The 19,117-nt window shown below is 62.1% G+C and overlaps 2 protein-coding genes across 4 annotated transcripts in view; both read left to right on the plus strand.

The window, feature by feature from the left end:
• LOC138837632 (clarin-1) overlaps positions 1-1,768 on the plus strand; it is a 22,413-nt gene extending 20,645 nt beyond the window's left edge. For all 3 annotated transcript variants that reach the window (XM_070036556.1, XM_070036557.1, XM_070036558.1), the window contains one exon: positions 1,171-1,768. In XM_070036556.1, coding sequence (XP_069892657.1) covers positions 1,171-1,436 — 266 coding nt within the window. In that variant the 3' untranslated portion in view covers positions 1,437-1,768. The remainder of the gene's footprint in view (positions 1-1,170) is intronic.
• Positions 1,687-18,293, plus strand: LOC138837672 (inactive ubiquitin carboxyl-terminal hydrolase MINDY-4B-like). Its single transcript, XM_070036622.1, has 12 exons — positions 1,687-1,772; positions 4,558-4,585; positions 5,803-6,258; positions 7,532-7,648; positions 8,386-8,477; positions 9,466-9,631; positions 10,587-10,652; positions 12,049-12,119; positions 12,716-12,788; positions 14,311-14,448; positions 16,524-16,704; positions 18,151-18,293. The coding sequence occupies exons 1-12, from the start codon at positions 1,687-1,689 to the stop codon at positions 18,291-18,293; spliced, it is 1,617 nt and encodes a 538-aa protein (XP_069892723.1).
• Positions 18,294-19,117: the final 824 nt, after the last annotated feature.

Genomic DNA, 19,117 nt, shown 5'->3' on the forward strand with positions numbered 1-19,117 from the left:
CAGCACCCCACACACAGCAGCTGCTGCCCTGGAGCACCCACACAGCACCCCACACACAGCAGCTGCTGCCCTGGTGCACCCCCCACAGCACCCCACACACACACAGCAGCTGCTGCCCTGGAGCACCCCCCCCAGCACCCCACACACACAGCAGCTGCTGCCCTGGAGCACCCCCCACACACAGAAGCTGCTGCCCTGGTGCACCCCCCCCCCCACAGAAGCTGCTGCCTGGGTGTACCCCTCCACAGCACCCCCTCACCCCCCGCCCCCCCTCGACGCTCCAGCCCCCCCCCCCCCGTGGCTGTTTATTAGTGTTTCGTGGCCCTTGTTCAGCCACACTTCTTGGCCCTGACGCAGAACACATCTGTACTCTCTTTCATGTTGGGCCTCCACCGCTGTCCGTTTGGCGTGAATTAATGACGGGGAACAGAAGCCACGTGGCTGCTGTGCCCGGGACATTTGATTAACTGTAATGGGAGAATAAGAAGCCTTTCGCTGCCCTAAAGCAGCGGCTGTAAACATGGGCTGTCACGCTAGCTACTCGGGAGACTGGGGTCTGAGGATTGTGGTTTGAAACCAGCAGGGACATCTGTGAGACTCTTATCTCCCACAAACCATGCTGAGAAGGCTGGAAGTGGTTCATGGCTCCAGTGGCGGAGCGCCAGCCCTGAACACAGAGAGGCTCGGGGACCAGACCCACGGGGAGTTCACAGCTTCTGCTGGGAGGGAGGGGCTGTCCACAGGGCCCTGCCCCCTCACCCTGGCTGAGCTCTGCTTCTTGGGGACACAGAGGCAGGAGACTCATAGAACAAAAGCGAGAGACCCTATCCCAAAAACAAAGGGCTCGGGGCTTGGCTCGGGCGGCGGAGAGCCAGCCCAGCAAGCTCACCGCACTGAGTTCGAGTCCCACCTGGGCCCAGAGGCTCCTCTGGCCGCCGAGGCGCCGAGGGCCGGCGGTGTGGTCACCTTCCCTGGGAGGCCTGGGCCTTGCACCAGGGCCGGCATGACCGGCCTCACCTGTGAGGCCTGGGGCATTTGTTCTCCTGAAGCTGCAGAGCCTGGCACCGCGATTCTGCCCTTGTGTGTGGGAGGTGCAGCCGGGCCGCGGACACTGGGGGAGAGCCCCAGGCGGCCCCCGGGCGGGATACGCACATGCCCCTTCTGTTGCAGGGTCCTGCGGCTGTCTGGTCATGATCCTGTTTGCCTCGGAGGTGAAAATCCACCACCTCTCAGAAAAAATTGCAAACTTCAAAGAAGGGACGTTCGCCTACAGAACACAGAGTGAAAGATACACTACCTCCTTCTGGGTCGTTTTCATGTGCTTCTTTGTTCACTTTTTGAACGGGCTCCTGATACGGCTGGCTGGATTTCAGTTCCCTTTTGCAAAATCTAAAGACGCAGAGACAACTAACGTGGCTGCAGACTTAATGTACTGAAAAGCCTGTGCTTCTGTAATTTTCCCAGTAAGGGACTGAACTTGCTTTGGTCACTTACAGATATAGTTAATTCCACCCATCCTTTCAGATTGCATAAAGTACCAAAACCCTCTGTGAAACTGTTTCCAACTGCCCTATGGACTCCAGAACAGAAGGCAGGCTTTGAAAGGTCGCTCTGCCTGGTGGGAAATGCTTGACCCGGGAAGTCCAGGGAGGTTGGCCAGGATGGAGAAACGGCGGCGGCACAGACATGGCCATGCTGGAGACCCCTGTCCACTCGGGCACCAAGAGGCCCAGGGGGGCATGTGAACACGAGACAATCTCGGAGCGACCCACGTATCTGTTTTCCTAAAATAGTAAGACATTAAATGAGCATCTCCAGAATGTACCAGTTTGCATGTGTGTGTGTACGTGTGTGCTTGCACGTGTGCGTGCACACACACAGTAGTGTCAGGGCTTGAACTCAGGGCCTCACGCTCTATCACTTGAGCCATACCTTCCATCCTGTCCAAAATGCTCTTTAAAAACCATCTGGAGCCGGGCGCCTGTGGCTCACGCCTGTCATCCTAGCTACTCAGGAAGCTGAGATCTGAGGATCGCAGTTCAAAGCCAGCCTGGGCAGGAAAGTCCGTGAGACTTTTTTTTTTGCCAGTCCTGGGCTTGAACTCAGGGCCTGGGCGCTGTCCCTCAACTCTTCAGCTCAAGGCTAGCGCTCTACCACTTGAGCCACAGCTCCACTTCCAGCCTTTTCTGGGTATGTGGTGCTGAGGAATCGAACCCAGGGCCTCATGCATGCAAGGCAAGCGCTCTACCACTGAGCCACCTTCCCAGCCCCTCCCTGAGACTCTTATCTCCAATTAACCAGCAAAATAGCCAGAAGTGGCACTGTGGCTCAAGTGGTAGAGCGCCAGCCTTGAGCTGAAGAGCTGAGGGACAGCGCCCAGGTCCAGAGTTCAGGCCCCAAGACCGACAAAAAAAAAAAAAAAAAAAAAAAAAAACAGGAGAAGGGAAGCAGGACGTGCCCCTGGGGTGCAGTGGAGCTGGGGTACACACCCTAAGCCCTAAGCCTACAGTGACGTGTCCGTCACTGGAGTGACAGCGCCCCGTGAAGACGCCCGGGGAAATCAGGACACACACAGCCAGAAACACTCCAGCTCATCACGATCCTGGAGAAACACAGCTTTCTGAGCAGCTCCCCTCCCCGGTTTGGGGTTGCTAAATAATTTAAATGGCAGAGGTAAAATTTATTTTTTTAATATGACTTTCTAAATAGGAAATCAGGGAACATTTCTCATCATTACATTATTGGGGAGCAAGGATATTGTGATTTCTTATTTCCTTTTCTACACTATGGGTTCCTAATAAATATTAAACAGAGATGCTACCACTAAAAGTTTGAAACTCTACACTATAAATAAACTATAAAGGGGAAACAGAACTTCTGTGTTAGGGTGAGGATGATTCACGGACAGAGACAGGACATAAGAAAGGACTGTGTGTGCGTGCGTGCGTGCGTGCGTGCGTGTGTGTGTGTGTGCGTGCGTGCGTGCGTGTGTGTGTGTGCGTGCGTGTGTGCGTGCGTGCGTGCGCGCGTGTGTGTGTGTGTGTGTGTGTGTGTGTGTGTGTGTGTGTGTGTGTGTGTGTGTGTGTGTGATGGGGACTGACCTCTGGGCCTGGCCTGGGCGCTGTCCCTCAGCTCTTCACCTCAAGGTGAGCACTCTACCACTTGAGCCACAGCACCACTTCTGGTTTTCTGGTGGTTCATTGGCGATAAGGATCTCATGGACTTTCCTGCCTGGGCTGGCTTTGAACCCCAGTCCTCAGATCTCAGCCTCCTGAATAGCTAGGATGACAGGTGTGAGCCACCAGCGCCGCCCGGCTGCACCTTTTATGTTTACCATAAAACACTACGTCTGGCAGAGGGGTGGGGCTCCAACGCAGCAGATCCATTAGGGGATATATGGACACACCCGTTTACACACACATGCCATACACATACATGTGTGTACATTCACACACGCACACGCGCGTGTCGGTGCGTGGTGTGCACACCGCATCACACAGATACACAGGCTCACGGGATTCGGGAGTCCAGGCCTCAGTCTTTGGAGCCATCACTGATCAGCTGTGGCCCCCACGGGGCCGAGGGGACGGGGCCGAGGGGACTGGTTTAAACATTAGTCACAGCTACGCCTCAGACCTCTGCAGTCCTGTCCGTGCCAGGGCAGAGATGGGCGTGGGGTTTGCAGGTCAGCGCCAGCATCCAGCCGTCCACACTAAGTCTGCCGACCGCAGCTGCGATCCGCTCAGCCCGCAGGAGGAGAGGGGACTTGCGGAGGACGTCAGAGCCGCCGCGGGCCCTGAGGCCCCACTCCCTGCGGCTTCCCTGGCCCACCCACCACGCAGCCGCGGCCGGCAGGGCTCGTTACCCTTGGCCACCGGTTCTGTCCCAGGACACGGCCAGGCCCCGGCCCGAGCACCGTCCACCAGCTGTCATCTCAGATGCTCTGACAGACAAGTAACCGAAATCCTCTTGTTGACAAACCTCCGTCTGGGATTAAACATTCATGGCACCTATACAATGACAGAGTCCCGGCGTTGCACCTCCGATGAAAGTTTAATCGTGGTCTGACAGCCAGGCTCTCGGTGAGCCCCGGGCAGCGGCTGCCGGCCCGAGCGCCCGCCGGCCAAAGGAGAGGTGAGTGGCCTTGCTGGGGTCTCTGTCCAGACGCCTGGCCGCTCCCAGCCAGGCCTGGTCCTCAACCAAACAACTTCTGCCTCCTAACTCCTCCTTCAGATGGACGTGGACCTCTCCCAGCCTGGGTCCCTGGAGACAACCAGGAAACTTCTATTTCTGGACAAATGGAGAGGAATCTTTGCTTATCCCAGGTGAGAAACCCCGTGCTCCGTGCACCCTGTTCCGCAGGAGGGTGGGGGAGGCAGGTGTCTGAGCGACGGTGTTATCGCTTGCCACACAAGAACTTTCCACCTGGGTCTCCCTTTCAAGCACCTCCTGCCCGGAGGGCCGGCCGCCATCGCCCGCAAGGCCGGGCCGGGGCGGGGTGCACACGGAGTTCAAACGGAGCGAGTCCTTCACTCAATGTGCTCTCTTCATTTTCAGGTTGGGAACCAATATCACCACCCTTCAGGTAATTCCCTTCTCAAAGCCAGTGTGCGCTCATCTAGCCGCGGCTTCAGACTATCATCATCTGTGCATTCCATGCACACAAGGTCACGCAGGCAGTGTGAACACTAGGAAGGCTTTCCTTATACGTTTATCCTAGAGCTACTTTTCACCATTGAGAGCACCATATGGTTATTAAGAAAAAAGTGCAGTAATATTAGACTCTGGAGTTCCTCTACTTGTTAAAGAGAATTACAAGATTCTGTGCGACTGGGTGATCAATGTCCCAGAGGAACGAGGCTCTGGCCGCGGTCCCCGTCTTCATCGGCTTCTTTACCATTTTACAGTGAGGGAAAGACGGTGGAATTCAGGTATCAAAAAAGTGTTTTTGCCATGTGCTGGTGGCTCACGCCTGTCACCCCAGCTACTCAGGAGGCTGAGAGCTGAGGATCACGGTTTGAAGCCAGCCCGGGCAGGAAAGTCCATGAGACTCATCTCCAATTAAAGAAGTGGCGCTGTGGCTCAAGTGGTAGAGCGCCCGCCTTGAGCTGAAGAGCTAGGGACAGCGCCCAGGCCCAGCGTTCAGGCCCCATGACCAAAAAAAAAAGTGTTTCCATATCTTTTTTTTTAACCAAATGTAAGGTTGTGGTGTTTGTGCCTGGTGACCTGAGAAGTCAGAAGGTCACGCGTGTTGTGTGTCAGTGTCGGGGCCAACGCGACACTAAATCCTGGCGCCCATGAGCAAGGTCTTCCCTGTGGGGAGACAGAGCTGTTCTCTGAGCTCTGGGACTGAAGGGTGGTGACTTTGTTCCACCGCATGGGAACAGAAGTTACGGAAAGTGGGAGAAGGGTTGCTAACTTAGGCTGAAATAAGGGGTGGGGTCCTGGGGAGCAGGGGTCAGAATCAAAGAGAGCGAAGCTGCTTTGTCTACTGGCATCGAACAACACCGGCCGGTGAAGGTGGGAGGCTGGACCCCCCTGAGCGCGGCCGCCACGCGAGGCGTGGAGAGCATGTGTGGTCTCCCAGCTGCACCCCACGGCCCCACGGCCCCACGTCCCCTTTGACACAGACCTGGACGTCCGAACGTTCCTGCTGCTAACGTCACATTAGACATCTTTGAACGTGTGGACATGGGTGTTACAGAGAGAGAGAGAGAGTGCTGAGAATCAATGTGATGAAAGCTAATTGAGTTAAATTAAAACAAGACCACCAACTCTGTCCTGGGGTTGGTTTTTTACAAGGATCCCGATGGCCACCGGAGACCCAGCAACAAAGGGGAAGACCGGCCTGGAAGCCCTGGGCGCTCGGGACAAAGATGCACGCCATCCCGCACGCTCTGCCCAGCGCCCACAGCTGCTCCCGACCCCCCAACGCTGGCCGGGCCCCCCATCACCCCGACAGCCGCCCGCGACCCCCCAACACAGGCCGGGCCTCCCATCACCCCGACAGCCGCCCATGACCCCCCAACACAGGCCGAGCCTCCCATCGCCCCGACAGCCGCCCACGACGCCCCAACGCTGGCTGGGCTTTGCATCACCCCGACAGCCACCCGCGACCCCCCAACGCTGGCTGGGCCCCCCATCGCCCCAAGAGCTGCCCGTGACCCCCCAACACTGGCCGGGCTTCCCATCACCCCGACAGCTGCCCGTGACCCCCCAACACTGGCCGGGCTTCCCATCACCCGGACAGCCGCCGCGGTGGGTGCAGCGGGCAAGCCCCAGGAAGGGGAGGGAATCTCCTGCTGTGATGTGAGAGACGGGAAGGGAAGGCGCGGGTCTGGCTAAGAAGAGAGCATCACTAGCATGAGGCATTGGGGTTGGCAGGCTGCCCATCCCAGAGTGTGCATGCACCTGCTCCATAAAAGGTGCACTTGCGGGGGACTCACACTCCAGACACCACTACACAGGGTAAACTAGACCAGACCAGGCAAGGCGCTCTGTGATGAAGGTGATCTGTGATGAAGGTGATCTGTGATGAAGGTGATCTGTGATGAAGGTGATCTGTGATGATGGTGATCTGTGATGAAGGTGATCTGTGATGAAGGTGATCTGTGATGAAGGTGATCTGTGATGAAGGTGATCTGTGATGAAGGTGATCTGTGATGATGGTGATCTGTGATGAAGGTGATCTGTGATGTGATGAAGGTGATCTGTGATGAAGGTGATCTGTGATGATGGTGATCTGTGATGATGGTGATCTGTGATGAAGGTGATCTGTGATGAAGGTGATCTGTGATGAAGGTGATCTGTGATGAAGGTGATCTGTGATGATGGTGATCTGTGATGAAGGTGATCTGTGATGAAGGCGATCTGTGATGATGGCGATCTGTGATGATGGTGATCTGTGATGAAGGCGCTCTGTGATGAAGGTGATCTGTGATGATGGTGATCTGTGATGAAGGCGCTCTGTGATGATGGCGCTCTGTGATGAAGGTGATCTGTGATGATGGTGATCTGTGATGAAGGTGATCTGTGATGATGGTGATCTGTGATGATGGTGATCTGTGATGAAGGCGCTCTGTGATGATGGCGCTCTGTGATGAAGGTGATCTGTGATGATGGTGATCTGTGATGATGGTGATCTGTGATGAAGGTGATCCGTGATGATGGTGATCTGTGATGAAGGTGATCTGTGATGAAGGTGATCTGTGATGATGGTGATCTGTGATGATGGTGATTTGTGATGATGGTGATCTGTGATGATGGTGATCTATGATGAAGGTGATCTGTGATGGTCATCTGTGATGAAGGTGCTCTGTGATGTCAGTTACTCTGTTATGGACATTGTTAGAGTGTTTGGCCAGCACCTTAGACCTGTAAGTAAGAACCGCAGCAGCCTTTGGCCGTGTACACTGCATGGAATCAGGGCCCATGTCCGTGGGCCCTAGATTCCCAGGGAAGCCCCTGGTTTTACGCGGAGGCCTGGGCCTAGGAAGAGTCCTTGGCTGAATGGTTCACTTCTCCTTTGCAGAAGCTGAGGCAGAGCCTCTTTGGGGACGCGGCCCAGGTCTTCAGCCGTGACTGGCAGAGGGCCGGATTCACGTTCCACCCTCCTTCTGACCTGGCTTTGACTTTGGAAGTTGCAACAGTAATAACCAATTTTTCTAATTTCTAAACAGCTAGTTTTTCTAAATCCCCAACTCAATTTCTCCAATTATTATCTATATTTTTCTACCTGTCTACACCTGCAGTAGTTCATACGTTCCTTATAGTCATAGTTAGAAACACACATGTCAACCAGGCACCTTGGGTCACACCTAGAATCCTAGCTACTCAGGAGGCTGAGATCTGAGGATCGCAGTTCAAAGCCAGCCTGGGCAGGAAAGTCCGTGGGACTCTCATCTCTAATTAACTACCAAGAAGCCAGAAGTGGAGCTGTGGGTCAGGTGGTAGAGCGTTAACCTTAAGTGTAAAAGCTCACAGACCGTGCCCAGCTCCTGGGTTTAGCACTTGCACACACATACACACGCGCACACACACGCACGCGCGCGCGTGCACACACACACCTCTATAACTTTAAACATAATGTCCAACAGTCAGAGGCGGCTCCAGCACGCCCATGCTGTGAGGGTGGAGAAAGCCCCAGCACGGTCCCCCCCCCCATCAGATTCCAGTCCTGCCTGCCCCGTCACCCGCCCGCCCAGCTTCCCTCCTCTCCCGTCGGCGGTGGGACCGGAGTCGTGGAGGGGCGCGGGGTTAGGGTTAGCCCCAGGCCCAGGCCCCCGAGACGCCGCCCTGGCTGGCCACGGCCCACGGGGAGGGGAGGCCCTGCCAGGTTCAGGAAGGAGGAAGACGCCATCCCAAGGTCCCCCCCGCCCCCACCAGGGAGGCGCAAGGAGCATCCAGATGGCTGTGCAGGGGTCTGTCCTCAAGCATCTGTTGTTCACCAGGAGCGCGGAAGCCGGCCAGCTGCGCGGGTGAGACTCGGGAGGGGGCCGGGGCACGGGGCCTCCCACTGCCCCCCACACCGCCCCTGGGCCCGTCCTGGGGAGCGGGCGTCCCCTCGGGCCGGGGCACGGGGCCTCCCACTGACCCCCACACTGCCCCTGGGCCCATCCTGGGGAGCGGGTGTCCCCTCGGGCCGGGGCACGGGGCCTCCCACTGACCCCCACACTGCCCCTGGGCCCGTCCTGGGGAACGGGCGTCCCCTCAGGCCGGGGCATGAGGCCGGCAGGCTTCCTGCTCCACGGAGCCCGGCCCGGGAAGCGAAGCCCGGACTCTTGCTGAGCCCACGTGCACGTCACCTGGGGTTCTGAGGAGCCGAGGGCCGGACGCCCGGTAAATCAAGGGCCCCCGCCTCGGACGAGGCTGGCAATCAGGGTGGCCGTCAAATACGTCTCACAAGGACAGCTCACACGGGTTCGAATTTAGTCTCAGAAATGAACAAGACCCTCTCACGTGCAGAGTCCTAAGTTAGCTGTGAGAGAGGAGAGGAATCAGTAAGAAGCAAAGACTGGCCTCGGGCAAAGCAAGTCACCACCCTGGGGCGGGCTTGGAAAGGGCCGGCGTGGAGGGCCGGGGACCCCAGCGGAGTTCAGGATGGAGGACGGAGGACGGAGGACGGAGGACCGAGGATGGAGGATGGAAGATGGAGGATGGAGGACTGGGGACCAAGGATGGAGGAGGGAGGAGGGAGGAGGGAGGACTGGGGACCAAGGATGGAGGAGGGAGGAGGGAGGAGGGAGGACTGGGGACCGAGGATGGAGGAGGGAGGAGGGAGGAGGGAGGAGGGAGGAGGGAGCCGGTGACCGAGGGGCTCATCTCCAGGGACCCCGGTGTGGGCACAGCCAGGCGACGTGCTCATGGTGCAGGCTGACGAAGGCCAGACACCTGTGCTGGGCAGGGACTCGGTGCAGCCGGCAGGCCACCCGTGGGCCGCCCCGTCCTCCAGCCCCTGTGTTGCAGGCTGCGTGGGCTGAGCGGGCCGGAGCAGGAGCGAGCCCTGGCCGCCGCCCTGGCCGACAGCCTGTGGGCGGCCGGAGCAGCACAGAGGGCCACCGTCTGCCTGGCCCCGGGGGACCATCGCGCGGCCCCCACGCCCAACCACGCCGGGGCCGACATCACGGAGAGGGTAGGCGCGCCGCACCCCTGCGGCCACGCACGAGGCCGGAGCGTGTGGGGGTGTGTGGGTGCATGTGTGCATCAGTGTGTGTGCATCTGTGTGTGCATCAGTGTGTGCATCTGTGTGTGAATCTGTGTGCATGTGTGTGCATGTGTGTGCATCTGCGTGTGCATGTGTGTACCTGTGCATGTGTGCATCTGTGTGTGCATCTGTGTGCATGTGTGTACCTGTGCATGTGTGCATCTGTGTGTGCATCTGTGTGCATGTGTGAACCTGTGCATGTGTGTGCATCTGTGTGCATCTGTGTGTGAATCTGTGTGCATGTGTGTGCATGTGTGTGCATCTGCGTGTGCATGTGTGTACCTGTGCATGTGTGCATCTGTGAGCATGTGTGTACCTGTGCATGTGTGCATCAGTGTGTGCATCTGTGTGTGCATGTGTGTACCTGTGCATGTGTGCATCTGTGTGTGCATCTGTGTGCATGTGTGAACCTGTGCATGTGTGCATCTGTGTGTGCATCTGTGTGTGCATCAGTGTGTGCATCTGTGTGTGAATCTGTGTGCATGTGTGTGCATGTGTGTGCATCTGTGAGCATGTGTGTACCTGTGCATCTGTGTGTGCATCTGTGAGCATGTGTGTACCTGTGCATGTGTGCATCTGTGTGTGTGCATCTGTGTGTGCATCTGTGTGTGAATCTGTGTGCATGTGTGTGCATCTGTGTGCATCTGTGTGTGCATGTGTGTATCTGTGCATCTGTGTGTGAATCTGTGTGCATGTGTGTGCATCTGTGTGCATGTGTGTACCTGTGCATGTGTGCATCTGTGTGGGAGGCTGGGGGGGAGGCTGGGGGGGAGGCTAGGGGGGAGGCTGGGGGGGGAGGCTGGGGAGGAGGCTGGGGGGGAGGCTGGGGAGGAGGCGGGCCGCACACGGACCTCTCTCCCTTCCTGCTCCCTCCCGTCCCTAGCTGCAGCTGTTTGAATTTCCCGAGAAAGCAGCCATGGAGAAGTTCATCTGCGATCACGTGCAGAGCGTAAGTGTCCGGTGCTGAGGGCTGCCTTCCCGCGGCACCCAGCCCGCGGGATCCTCCCCATTTTGGGGACGTGCTTCTAACAGGCATTTTTGAAGGGCCAATTGGGGGCGAAGAAAGGGATAGACAGGAAGGGAAGCCGGCCTCTCCCTCCCAGCCTCCCCGGTGTGAGAGGGCCGTGGCCTTCTTCACAGGGACTGTCGGGTCAGGAGAGGTCAGACGGGGGCGGAGTGGGGTCCAGGGGTTCCCCCTCTCTCTCTAGGGGAACCCCACCGTCACGACACTCGGGGAACGCAGTGCGCGGTAACCCAGGCCAAGACGCCAAGGGCTGGTCGTAGGTTCTTTACGAGGGAAAGACGGGGAGAGGGCGGGAGAGGAGCTGCCGGTGGAGCCGCGGTGCTTTCTAGAAGGTGGACACCCAGAGACAGGCTCCCTGGGGGCTCGGAAGGCCAGCGGCCGGCGCTTGCTGCGCTGAGAGCCACCGAGCCACGGCTGTGGCGTTGCGGCAGACACGGAAGCCACGGCGGCCCAGGGCACTCCGGGCCGCCCGCTCACACGCGTGCAGGATGGTTGCTTGACTTCCCGGCCGGGTCCAGGCTGCGGTGCGTTCTGCGGCAGGCGAGCCCGGCCCCCGCCCGGCCCCCGCCCGGTCCGCGTCTCCTCAGGACCCTCCCACGCCGCCACGGCTCCAGGGGCCTCAACCCCGGGCAGAGACCTGACCGCACACACAAGGCCAGCACAGACGGCGCGATCTGGGGACCACACGTGACCTTCAGAAAGGTCGAAGCAGACAGTCATCTGGCCAGGAAACAGAGGCAGGCCTCAAAGAGAGACAGACGCCGCTTTTGCTTTGGATCCAGAATGGCCTAAGAACTGACACGACCCCGTGTGCTCCTTGGCTCGTTCAACCTTTGCACCGAACACGGGGAAAGTTTATTTTTCTCCTGCGATCACGGACGGAACTGCGGGAGGCTGGAACTCAATGAAACTCCTAAGTAGGTGTCGGTGGTAGAGCTGGTCTGGACCCCGATCCGAGTGTCTCCGTGCTGTCTCTGAGCTCTGTGAGCAGCAGTCGGCCAGCAAGCGGGCATGGAGCATGCGGCCCGGCCCGGCACTGAGCGTCTGCCAGGAAAGATTCCCGGCCTGCGATCGGAAGAGAATCGCTGGTGCCAGAGGACCGAAAGCCGGGAACACAAGGATGGCGGCCGTGGCCGTGGGCAGGCTAAGAGCCCCGAGTGGAACAAGAGCAGGGCTGGGGGGGAGCAGCCATGGGGGGGGCGGCCGTGGGGGGGCGGCTGGGGGGGTCCTGTGCGTCCTGCAGGCTCAGGCTGCGAGTCCACAACCTCGTGCCCCTTTCTGCCATGGCTTTCAGGTAAAAGCACTTTCCTTCCTCAAACAGTTCCAAGGAGAAGGAAGCCACGGAGTCATCCTGTTTCTTTGCAGCCTGGTTTTCTCCAGAACGTTCCAGAGGTAGGTTCTCCCAGTGTTGGTTCGGGAGCTCCAGGGGGCGGCGTCCCCGGGGACGGGCTCGGGGCGTCTCCCCGCTCCGGCTGGACACTCCAGCCTTTCCTGGTGGACGCGCCCTTGGGCGCAGGCTGGGCCTGTGACTGGGCAGGCGATGTCTCCGCGAGACCCGCACACGGCCATGCTCTCAGGGATTCGTGAGCCAAGACGCAGACCCGCCCTCCCACAGCCTCCACGCGGGGCGGAGCAGAGCGCTGGCTCAGGGGGTAGAGCACCAGCCTCAGGAAAAGGACCCAGGCCCTGAGTTCAAGCCCTGGGACTGGCACACACAGGAAAAGAGACACAAAACACAGCGGTCCCAGTGGGCCCAAGCGGGGAAGGGTCCCGGCAGACGGGGTGTCAGAGATGGCTGGGTGTGGAAGAAGCCAGCTTCCCTGGGGCGGAGCTGGTGACCTCTCCCCTCCCACCTGTCCCCCCCCCCCCCGCGCCCCCCTCCCAGCCCCGGGCCGGTCCTGGAGGACTTCCCGGTGGGCTTTGGGAGTGGAGGTGGCGGGAACGCCCCTCCGTCCCAGCCCTGCTGCCCACCACCGCCCCTCCCACAGGCTTCGGCGCGACCTGGGCTCTGCCACCACAGCCCTGCTGCAGCCCAGCGCTGGGGGCTTCCGGTGCAGGCAGGTGGGTGGCGCCTGTGCTTTTGGCCTAGACGCGGCCCCTTCTTCCCCTGAGCATCCTGTGGCCTTCGAGAGACAAAGATGCAGCTGGGCGCCGGTAATCCCAGCTACTCAGGAGGCTGAGATCTGAGGATCGCGGTTCAAAGCCAGCCTGGGCAGGAAAGTCCATGAGACTCTGATCTCCAATGAACCCTTAGAAAACCAGAAGTGGTGCCGTGGCTCAAGTGGTAGAGCGCCAGCCTTGTGTAAAACTCAGCTCAAGGCTAGTAGCTGGGTTCTGAGTTCAAGCCCCAAGACTGGCATCCAAAAAAAGTAAATTAGAAAAGGAAAATGAGGGTGGAGAGGGGCCCTGCTAGCAGAGGCTCGCTTGCGTCAGCCTTCCAAGGTGTAGGGGGTTGTACGGGAGCTCCATCAGGAGAGCCAGAGACACCGCAGTTTGAGATGGAGCTGGGGGTCTTTATCCGGAGGCTGGCGTCCACAGTGGACTCCTGCAGCCCAGAACCTAACTCGCTCAGCGCTTTTAAAGACCAAAGCCACGTGTTTGGGATGGAGACCTGGCCCAAGCAAAGCACCCAGGGAAAAGCATCTAGGGAAATACAATTCCCGTGCAGCGGAACCGTCGAAGCCGAGCAAGTCCAACCGTTCAGGGAGACAGGGGCGGCCCGAGCCCAGCCAGCATGGCCTCTGCCATCCAAGGGCAGCCCCTCCCCGCCAGGCCAGTCACAGGTCAGGGGTCAGGGGTCAGGGGCAGCCCCGCACCCAGGACCACGTGGCCGGTCACAGGTCGGGGGTCAGGGGCAGCCCCTCCCCTCCAGGCCAGTCACGGGTCAGGGGTCAGGGGCAGCCCCTCCCCGCCAGGCCAGTCACAGGTCGGGAGTCAGGGGTCAGGGGCAGCCCCTCACCCAGGACCACGTGGCCGGTCACAGGTCGGGGGTCAGGGGCAGCCCCTCCCCTCCAGGCCAGTCACGGGTCGGGAGTCAGGGGTCAGGGGCAGCCCCTCACCCAGGACCGCGTGGCCGGTCACAGGTCGGGAGTCAGGGGTCAGGGGCAGCCCCGCACCCAGGACCACGTGGCCGGTCACAGGTCGGGGGTCAGGGGCAGCCCCTCACCCAGGACCACGTGGCCGGTCACAGGTCGGGGTCGGGGGCAGCCCCTCACCCAGGACTGCGTGGCCGGGCCGGTCACGGGTCGGGGGTCAGGGGCAGCCCCGCACCCAGGACTGCGTGGCCAGGCCAGTCACAGGTCGGGGGTCAGGGGTCAGGGCAGCCCCGCACCCAGGACCGCGTGGCTGGGCCGGTCACGGGTCGGGGGTCAGGGGCAGCCCCGCACCCAGGACTGCGTGGCCGGTCATAGGTCGGAGGTCAGGGGCAGCCCCGCGCCCAGGGCCGCGTTTCCAGGGACCAGGCGGTCACTCAGACCCGGCCTCCATACTTGGAGACACAGCTGGTTTCTCCCGAATTGTGCTCCGGTTCAGAGGTGGAGTGTTGCTCAATGCGTGTTGAAGACGCCCTGTCACCCTGCCCCAGGCCGCGCTGAACTTGATTCTGACGGGACGAGCGAGCCCTGCGGTCTCCGACGGTGCGGAAGGCGGGGTCCTGACCCGCAGCGACATCGGCTACCTGCAGTGGGGCAAGGACGGGCCCGGGGGCCACGGACTCCCGCCGGTAAGTGCTCCCCATGAGTGCTGCCACGGGCCGGGGCCACGGCCTCCTCCCCACCCCCGTGAGTGCTGCCACGGGCCGGGGCCACGGCCTCCTCCCCACCCCCGTGAGTGCCACCACGGGCCGGGGCCACGGCTCCCCCCACCCCCGTGAGTGCTGCCATGGGCCGGGGCCACGGCCTCCCCCCACCCCCGTGAGTGCCGCCACGGGCCGGGGCCACGGCTCCCCCCACCCCTGTGAGTGCCGCCACGGGCCGGGGCCACGGCCTCCCCCCACCCCCGTGAGTGCCGCCACGGGCCGGGGCCACGGCTCCCCCCACCCCCGCCACGGGCCGGGGCCACGGCTCCCCCCACCCCCGTGAGTGCCGCCACGGGCCAGGGCCACGGCCTCCCCCCACCCCCGTGAGTGCCGCCACGGCCTCCCCCCACCCCTGTGAGTGCCGCCACGGGCCGGGGCCACGGCTCCCCCCACCCCCGTGAGTGCCGCCACGGCCTCCCCCCACCCCCGTGAGTGCCACCACGGGCCGGGGCCACGGCTCCCCCCACCCCCGCCACGGGCCGGGGCCACGGCTCCCCCCACCCCTGTGAGTGCCGCCACGGGCCGGGGCCACGGCCTCCCTTCCCCCCACCCCCGTGAGCACCGTCGGCTCCCAGCCCAGCAACCAGAAAACGAAAGTCCAGATATGACAGCAATTCAAGTCTGAACTGTTCTGCTCCTTTACTGCATTCCTGTTGGCCTCTTATCACTACATACACACACGTACACACACACACGTACACAATGCTCACACATGCACACCCACACATGCTCACACATGCACACCCACACATGCTCACACATGCACACTCACACATGCTCACACACACATGCACACTCACATACATGCACACTCACATACACGCTCACACACATGCTCATTCGCACACACATGCTCACACACATGCACGCTCACACACTTGTTCACTCACTGCGGTCTAAGCAGAAACTCCAAGCTATTGGCTTCGTATTTGCATCGCACACCTTTCATGTCTGTAGAACATGGATAATGGAAGTGATGTGTGAAAATATTTCTAAAAATTATTTGAAATGTACAAAGCCGGGCGCCATGGCTCACGCCTGTCATCCCAGCTGCTCAGGAGGCCGAGAGCTGAGGACCACGGTTCAAAGCCAGCCCGGGCAGGAGAGACCATGAGACTCTCATCTCCAATGAACCACCAGAAAAAGCCAGAAGTGCACTGTAGCCAGCGGTGGAGCTCCGGGACAGCGCCCAGGCCCAGAGTTCAAACCTCGGGATGGACAAAAGTAAGACAAAATGAAGGGCTGCACAGATCTCTGGAGAGGCCTCCCTCCCGCTGTGGGGACCCGCTCTCAGGCACAAACGCTGCCCAGCGCTGGCGCTTCCCACCTGAGACTTCACACGTGACACCGGGGAAGGGGCCGCGCCCTCGGAACCCGTCCACAGTGCTTCCAGCCCAGGGACTCACCCCTGACGAAGGGTCAACCGCACGCTGGCACACACAACCCGAGCTGGAGGGCGGACACCACAAAGACCAGCGGGCAGCCAAGACCGCCCGAACCCCAGAGCAACGCGGTGTCCGTGGTGTCTCCACAGACGTGAGAGCTCATCCTGAGACCCAGAGCCTGTCAGCAGACAGACAGACAGGCAGACACGCTGCTCAGCAGGAACACCCCTCCCAGCAGGCTCTCCGCCTTTGCATCGCTATCGCCTGCACTGTGAAGGAGTAACTCCCCAGAGGACACCTACCAAGTGTCTTCCGTGTATACCTCGTGACACCAAGGCTTTCCTGCCCGGGCTGGCTTTGAACCGCGATCCTCAGATCTCTGACAGGGATTACATTTACTCTTTACCTCACCTGCAAACCAACCCAAGAATTCTCCACTCTCCCCGTGAGACCACCCGGCTCTTTAGTCGAGTCCACTAAGGAAAACCACAGCCCCACGGCGCCCGCGGTGCACCGCCAGCCTCGAGGCCTTCCAGTCGGCCCGCCAGCCTCACACGCCTCGGGAGGCTGGGGAGCTGCGGGGGCGCTGTCCACACACCTTGCGTCCCCTCCTAGGTGGGCAGCAGGCTGAAGACGCCCCGGTTCCCCATCTGGCTGTGCAGCATCCAGGGCCACCACAGCCTCGTCTTCTGCACCGACAGACGGCTGCTGTCCGACTGGAAAGCGGAGCGCGTCTTCGAGCTGCACTTCTACAGTGGCCGCCCCGCCCGGGAGGGGCCCGTGCGGCTCACAGTGGGTGAGCGCTTCGCCCGGCCTGGGCCACCAGCCTGCGCAGTTCCCACCCGAGCCCTTCTTCCGGGACCTTTTATCTTGGAGCGCGGGGCGTTAATGCCTGAGCAAAGGCGTGCCAGAACAGAGAGGAGGATGCTCCCGTGGCCAAGCCCCCGGTGGCCAGCCGGCCGGGCTGCCACCCTCACCACTCGGGAGTCGAGGCCAATCCAGGCAGAAAGGTCCTCCCACTTTCATCCCCCAAACACTCAGCAAACAGCTAGACTAGCGGCATGGCTGAAGTGGTAGAGAGCGTCTAGCAAGCCAGTTAGTGAGTCCAGGGCCCTGGATTGAAACCCAGGGAAAGGAAGGGAGGGGGGAGGGGAGGGGGGAGGGGAGGGGGGAGGGGAGGGGGACGGGAGGGGAGGGGAGGAGAGGGGGAAGGAAGGGGGAGGGGAGGGGGAAGGGAGGAGGAGGGGAGGGGGGAGGGGAGGGGAGGGGGGAGGGGAGGGGGACGGGAGGGGAGGGGAGGAGAGGGGGAAGGAAGGGGGGAGGGGAGGGGAGGGGGAAGGGGAGGGGGACGGGAGGGGAGGAGAGGGGAGTGGGAGGGGAGGGGGACGGGAGGGGGACGGGAGGGGAGGGGAGGGGAGGGGGGAGGGGAGGGGAGTGGGAGGGGAGGGGAGGGGAGGGGGACGGGAGGGGGACGGGAGGGGAGGGAAGGGGAGGGGGAAGGGGAGGGGAGGAGAGGGGGGAGGGGAGGGGGGAGGGGAGGGGGGAGGGGAGGGGAGAGGGGAGGGGAGGGGAGGGGAGGGGAGGGGGGAGGGGAGGGGGGAGGGGAGGGGGGAGGGGAGGGGAGGGGGACGGGAGGGGAGGGGAGGGGAGGGGGGAGGGGAGGGGGGAGGGGAGGGGGGAGGGGAGGGGAGGGGGACGGGAGGGGAGGGGGGAGGGGAGGGGAGGGGAGGGGGACGGGAGGGGGACGGGAGGGGAGGGAAGGGGAGGGGGAAGGGGAGGGGAGGAGAGGGGGGAGGGGAGGGGGGAGGGGAGGGGGGAGGGGAGGGGGACGGGAGGGGAGGAGAGGGGAGTGGGAGGGGAGGGGGACGGGAGGGGGACGGGAGGGGAGGGGAGGGGAGGGGGGAGGGGAGGGGAGTGGGAGGGGAGGGGAGGGGAGGGGGACGGGAGGGGGACGGGAGGGGAGGGAAGGGGAGGGGGAAGGGGAGGGGAGGAGAGGGGGGAGGGGAGGGGGGAGGGGAGGGGAGAGGGGAGGGGAGGGGAGGGGAGGGGAGGGGGGAGGGGAGGGGGGAGGGGAGGGGGGAGGGGAGGGGAGGGGGACGGGAGGGGATGGGGGAGGGGAGGGGAGGGGAGGGGGTAGGGGAGGGGGACGGGGGGGACAGGCGGGCCCCGGCATGGCGGGGGGGGGCCGGGGGGGCCTCCGGCACAGGCGCCCACCCCGGTGTGCACGGCTGCCCTTCTGCAGACACCCACGCCCACCTGTGGGAGCAGGATGGCGGCGCAGAGGGTCGCGGCCCAGGAGGACGGTGCTGCCCGGTGGAGATGGTGATCAGAACCAAGTGGAGAGAGGCCACGGTCGCCTGGAATGGGGCTCTTCCTCCGCTCTAGGAGAGAACTGGGGGTGAGCCTCCAGCAGCCGGACCATGGGGCGCAGGGGCCAGGGCCGGGGCCTCCTGCCCATCCCCAGCGAGGGCCGGTCACTCCCCTGGGAGGGGTCGCGGGCCCCGGCGCGGGGCTGTGTGGCATGTCCTCTGGGATCACAGGGCTGTGTGGTGTGCCCTCTGGGGTCACGGGGCTGTGTGGCGTGCCCTCTGGGGTCACGGGGCTGTGTGGCGTGCCCTCTGGGGTCACGGGGCTGTGTGGCGTGTCCTCTGGGGTCACGGGGCTGTGTGGTGTGCCCTCTGGGGTCACGGGGCTGTGTGGCGTGCCCTCTGGGGTCACGGGGTCACGGGGTCGCGTGGCGTGTCCTCTGGGGTCACGGGGCTGTGTGGCGTGCCCTCTGGGGTCACGGGGTCGCGTGGCATGTCCTCTGGGGTCACGGGGCTGTGTGGCGTGCCCTCTGGGGTCACGGGGCTATGTGGCGTGCCCTCTGGGGTTACGGGGCTGTGTGGCGTGCCCTCTGGGGTCATGGGGCTGTGTGGCATGTCCTCTGGGGTCATGGGGCTGTGTGGCATGTCCTCTGGGGTCACGGGGCTGTGTGGCGTGCCCTCTGGGGTCACGGGGTCGCGTGGCGTGCCCTCTGGGGTCACGGGGCTGTGTGGCGTGTCCTCTGGGGTCACGGGGCTGTGTGGCATGCCCTCTGGGGTCACGGGGTCGCGTGGCGTGTCCTCTGGGGTCACAGGTCTGCGTGGCGTGCCCTCTGGGGTCACGGGGGTCGCGTGGCGTGCCCTCTGGGGTCACGGGGTCGTGTGGCGTGCCCTCTGGGGTCACGG

Source organism: Dipodomys merriami, unplaced genomic scaffold, assembly GCF_024711535.1.
Source record: "Dipodomys merriami isolate MVZ:Mamm:240054 unplaced genomic scaffold, mDipMer1.0.p SCAF_273, whole genome shotgun sequence".
Classification (NCBI taxonomy): domain Eukaryota; kingdom Metazoa; phylum Chordata; class Mammalia; order Rodentia; family Heteromyidae; genus Dipodomys; species Dipodomys merriami.

Coding starts and splice junctions, on each gene's coding strand:
- LOC138837672 (XM_070036622.1), top strand. CDS start 1,687: ATGGCCATGCTGGAGACCCCTGTCCACTCGGGCACCAAGAGGCCCAGG. Junction 1,773..4,557: donor ACAATCTCGGAGCGACCCAC/GTATCTGTTTTC, acceptor CTTCATTTTCAG/GTTGGGAACCAATATCACCA. Junction 9,632..10,586: donor GGGCCGACATCACGGAGAGG/GTAGGCGCGCCG, acceptor TCCCGTCCCTAG/CTGCAGCTGTTTGAATTTCC.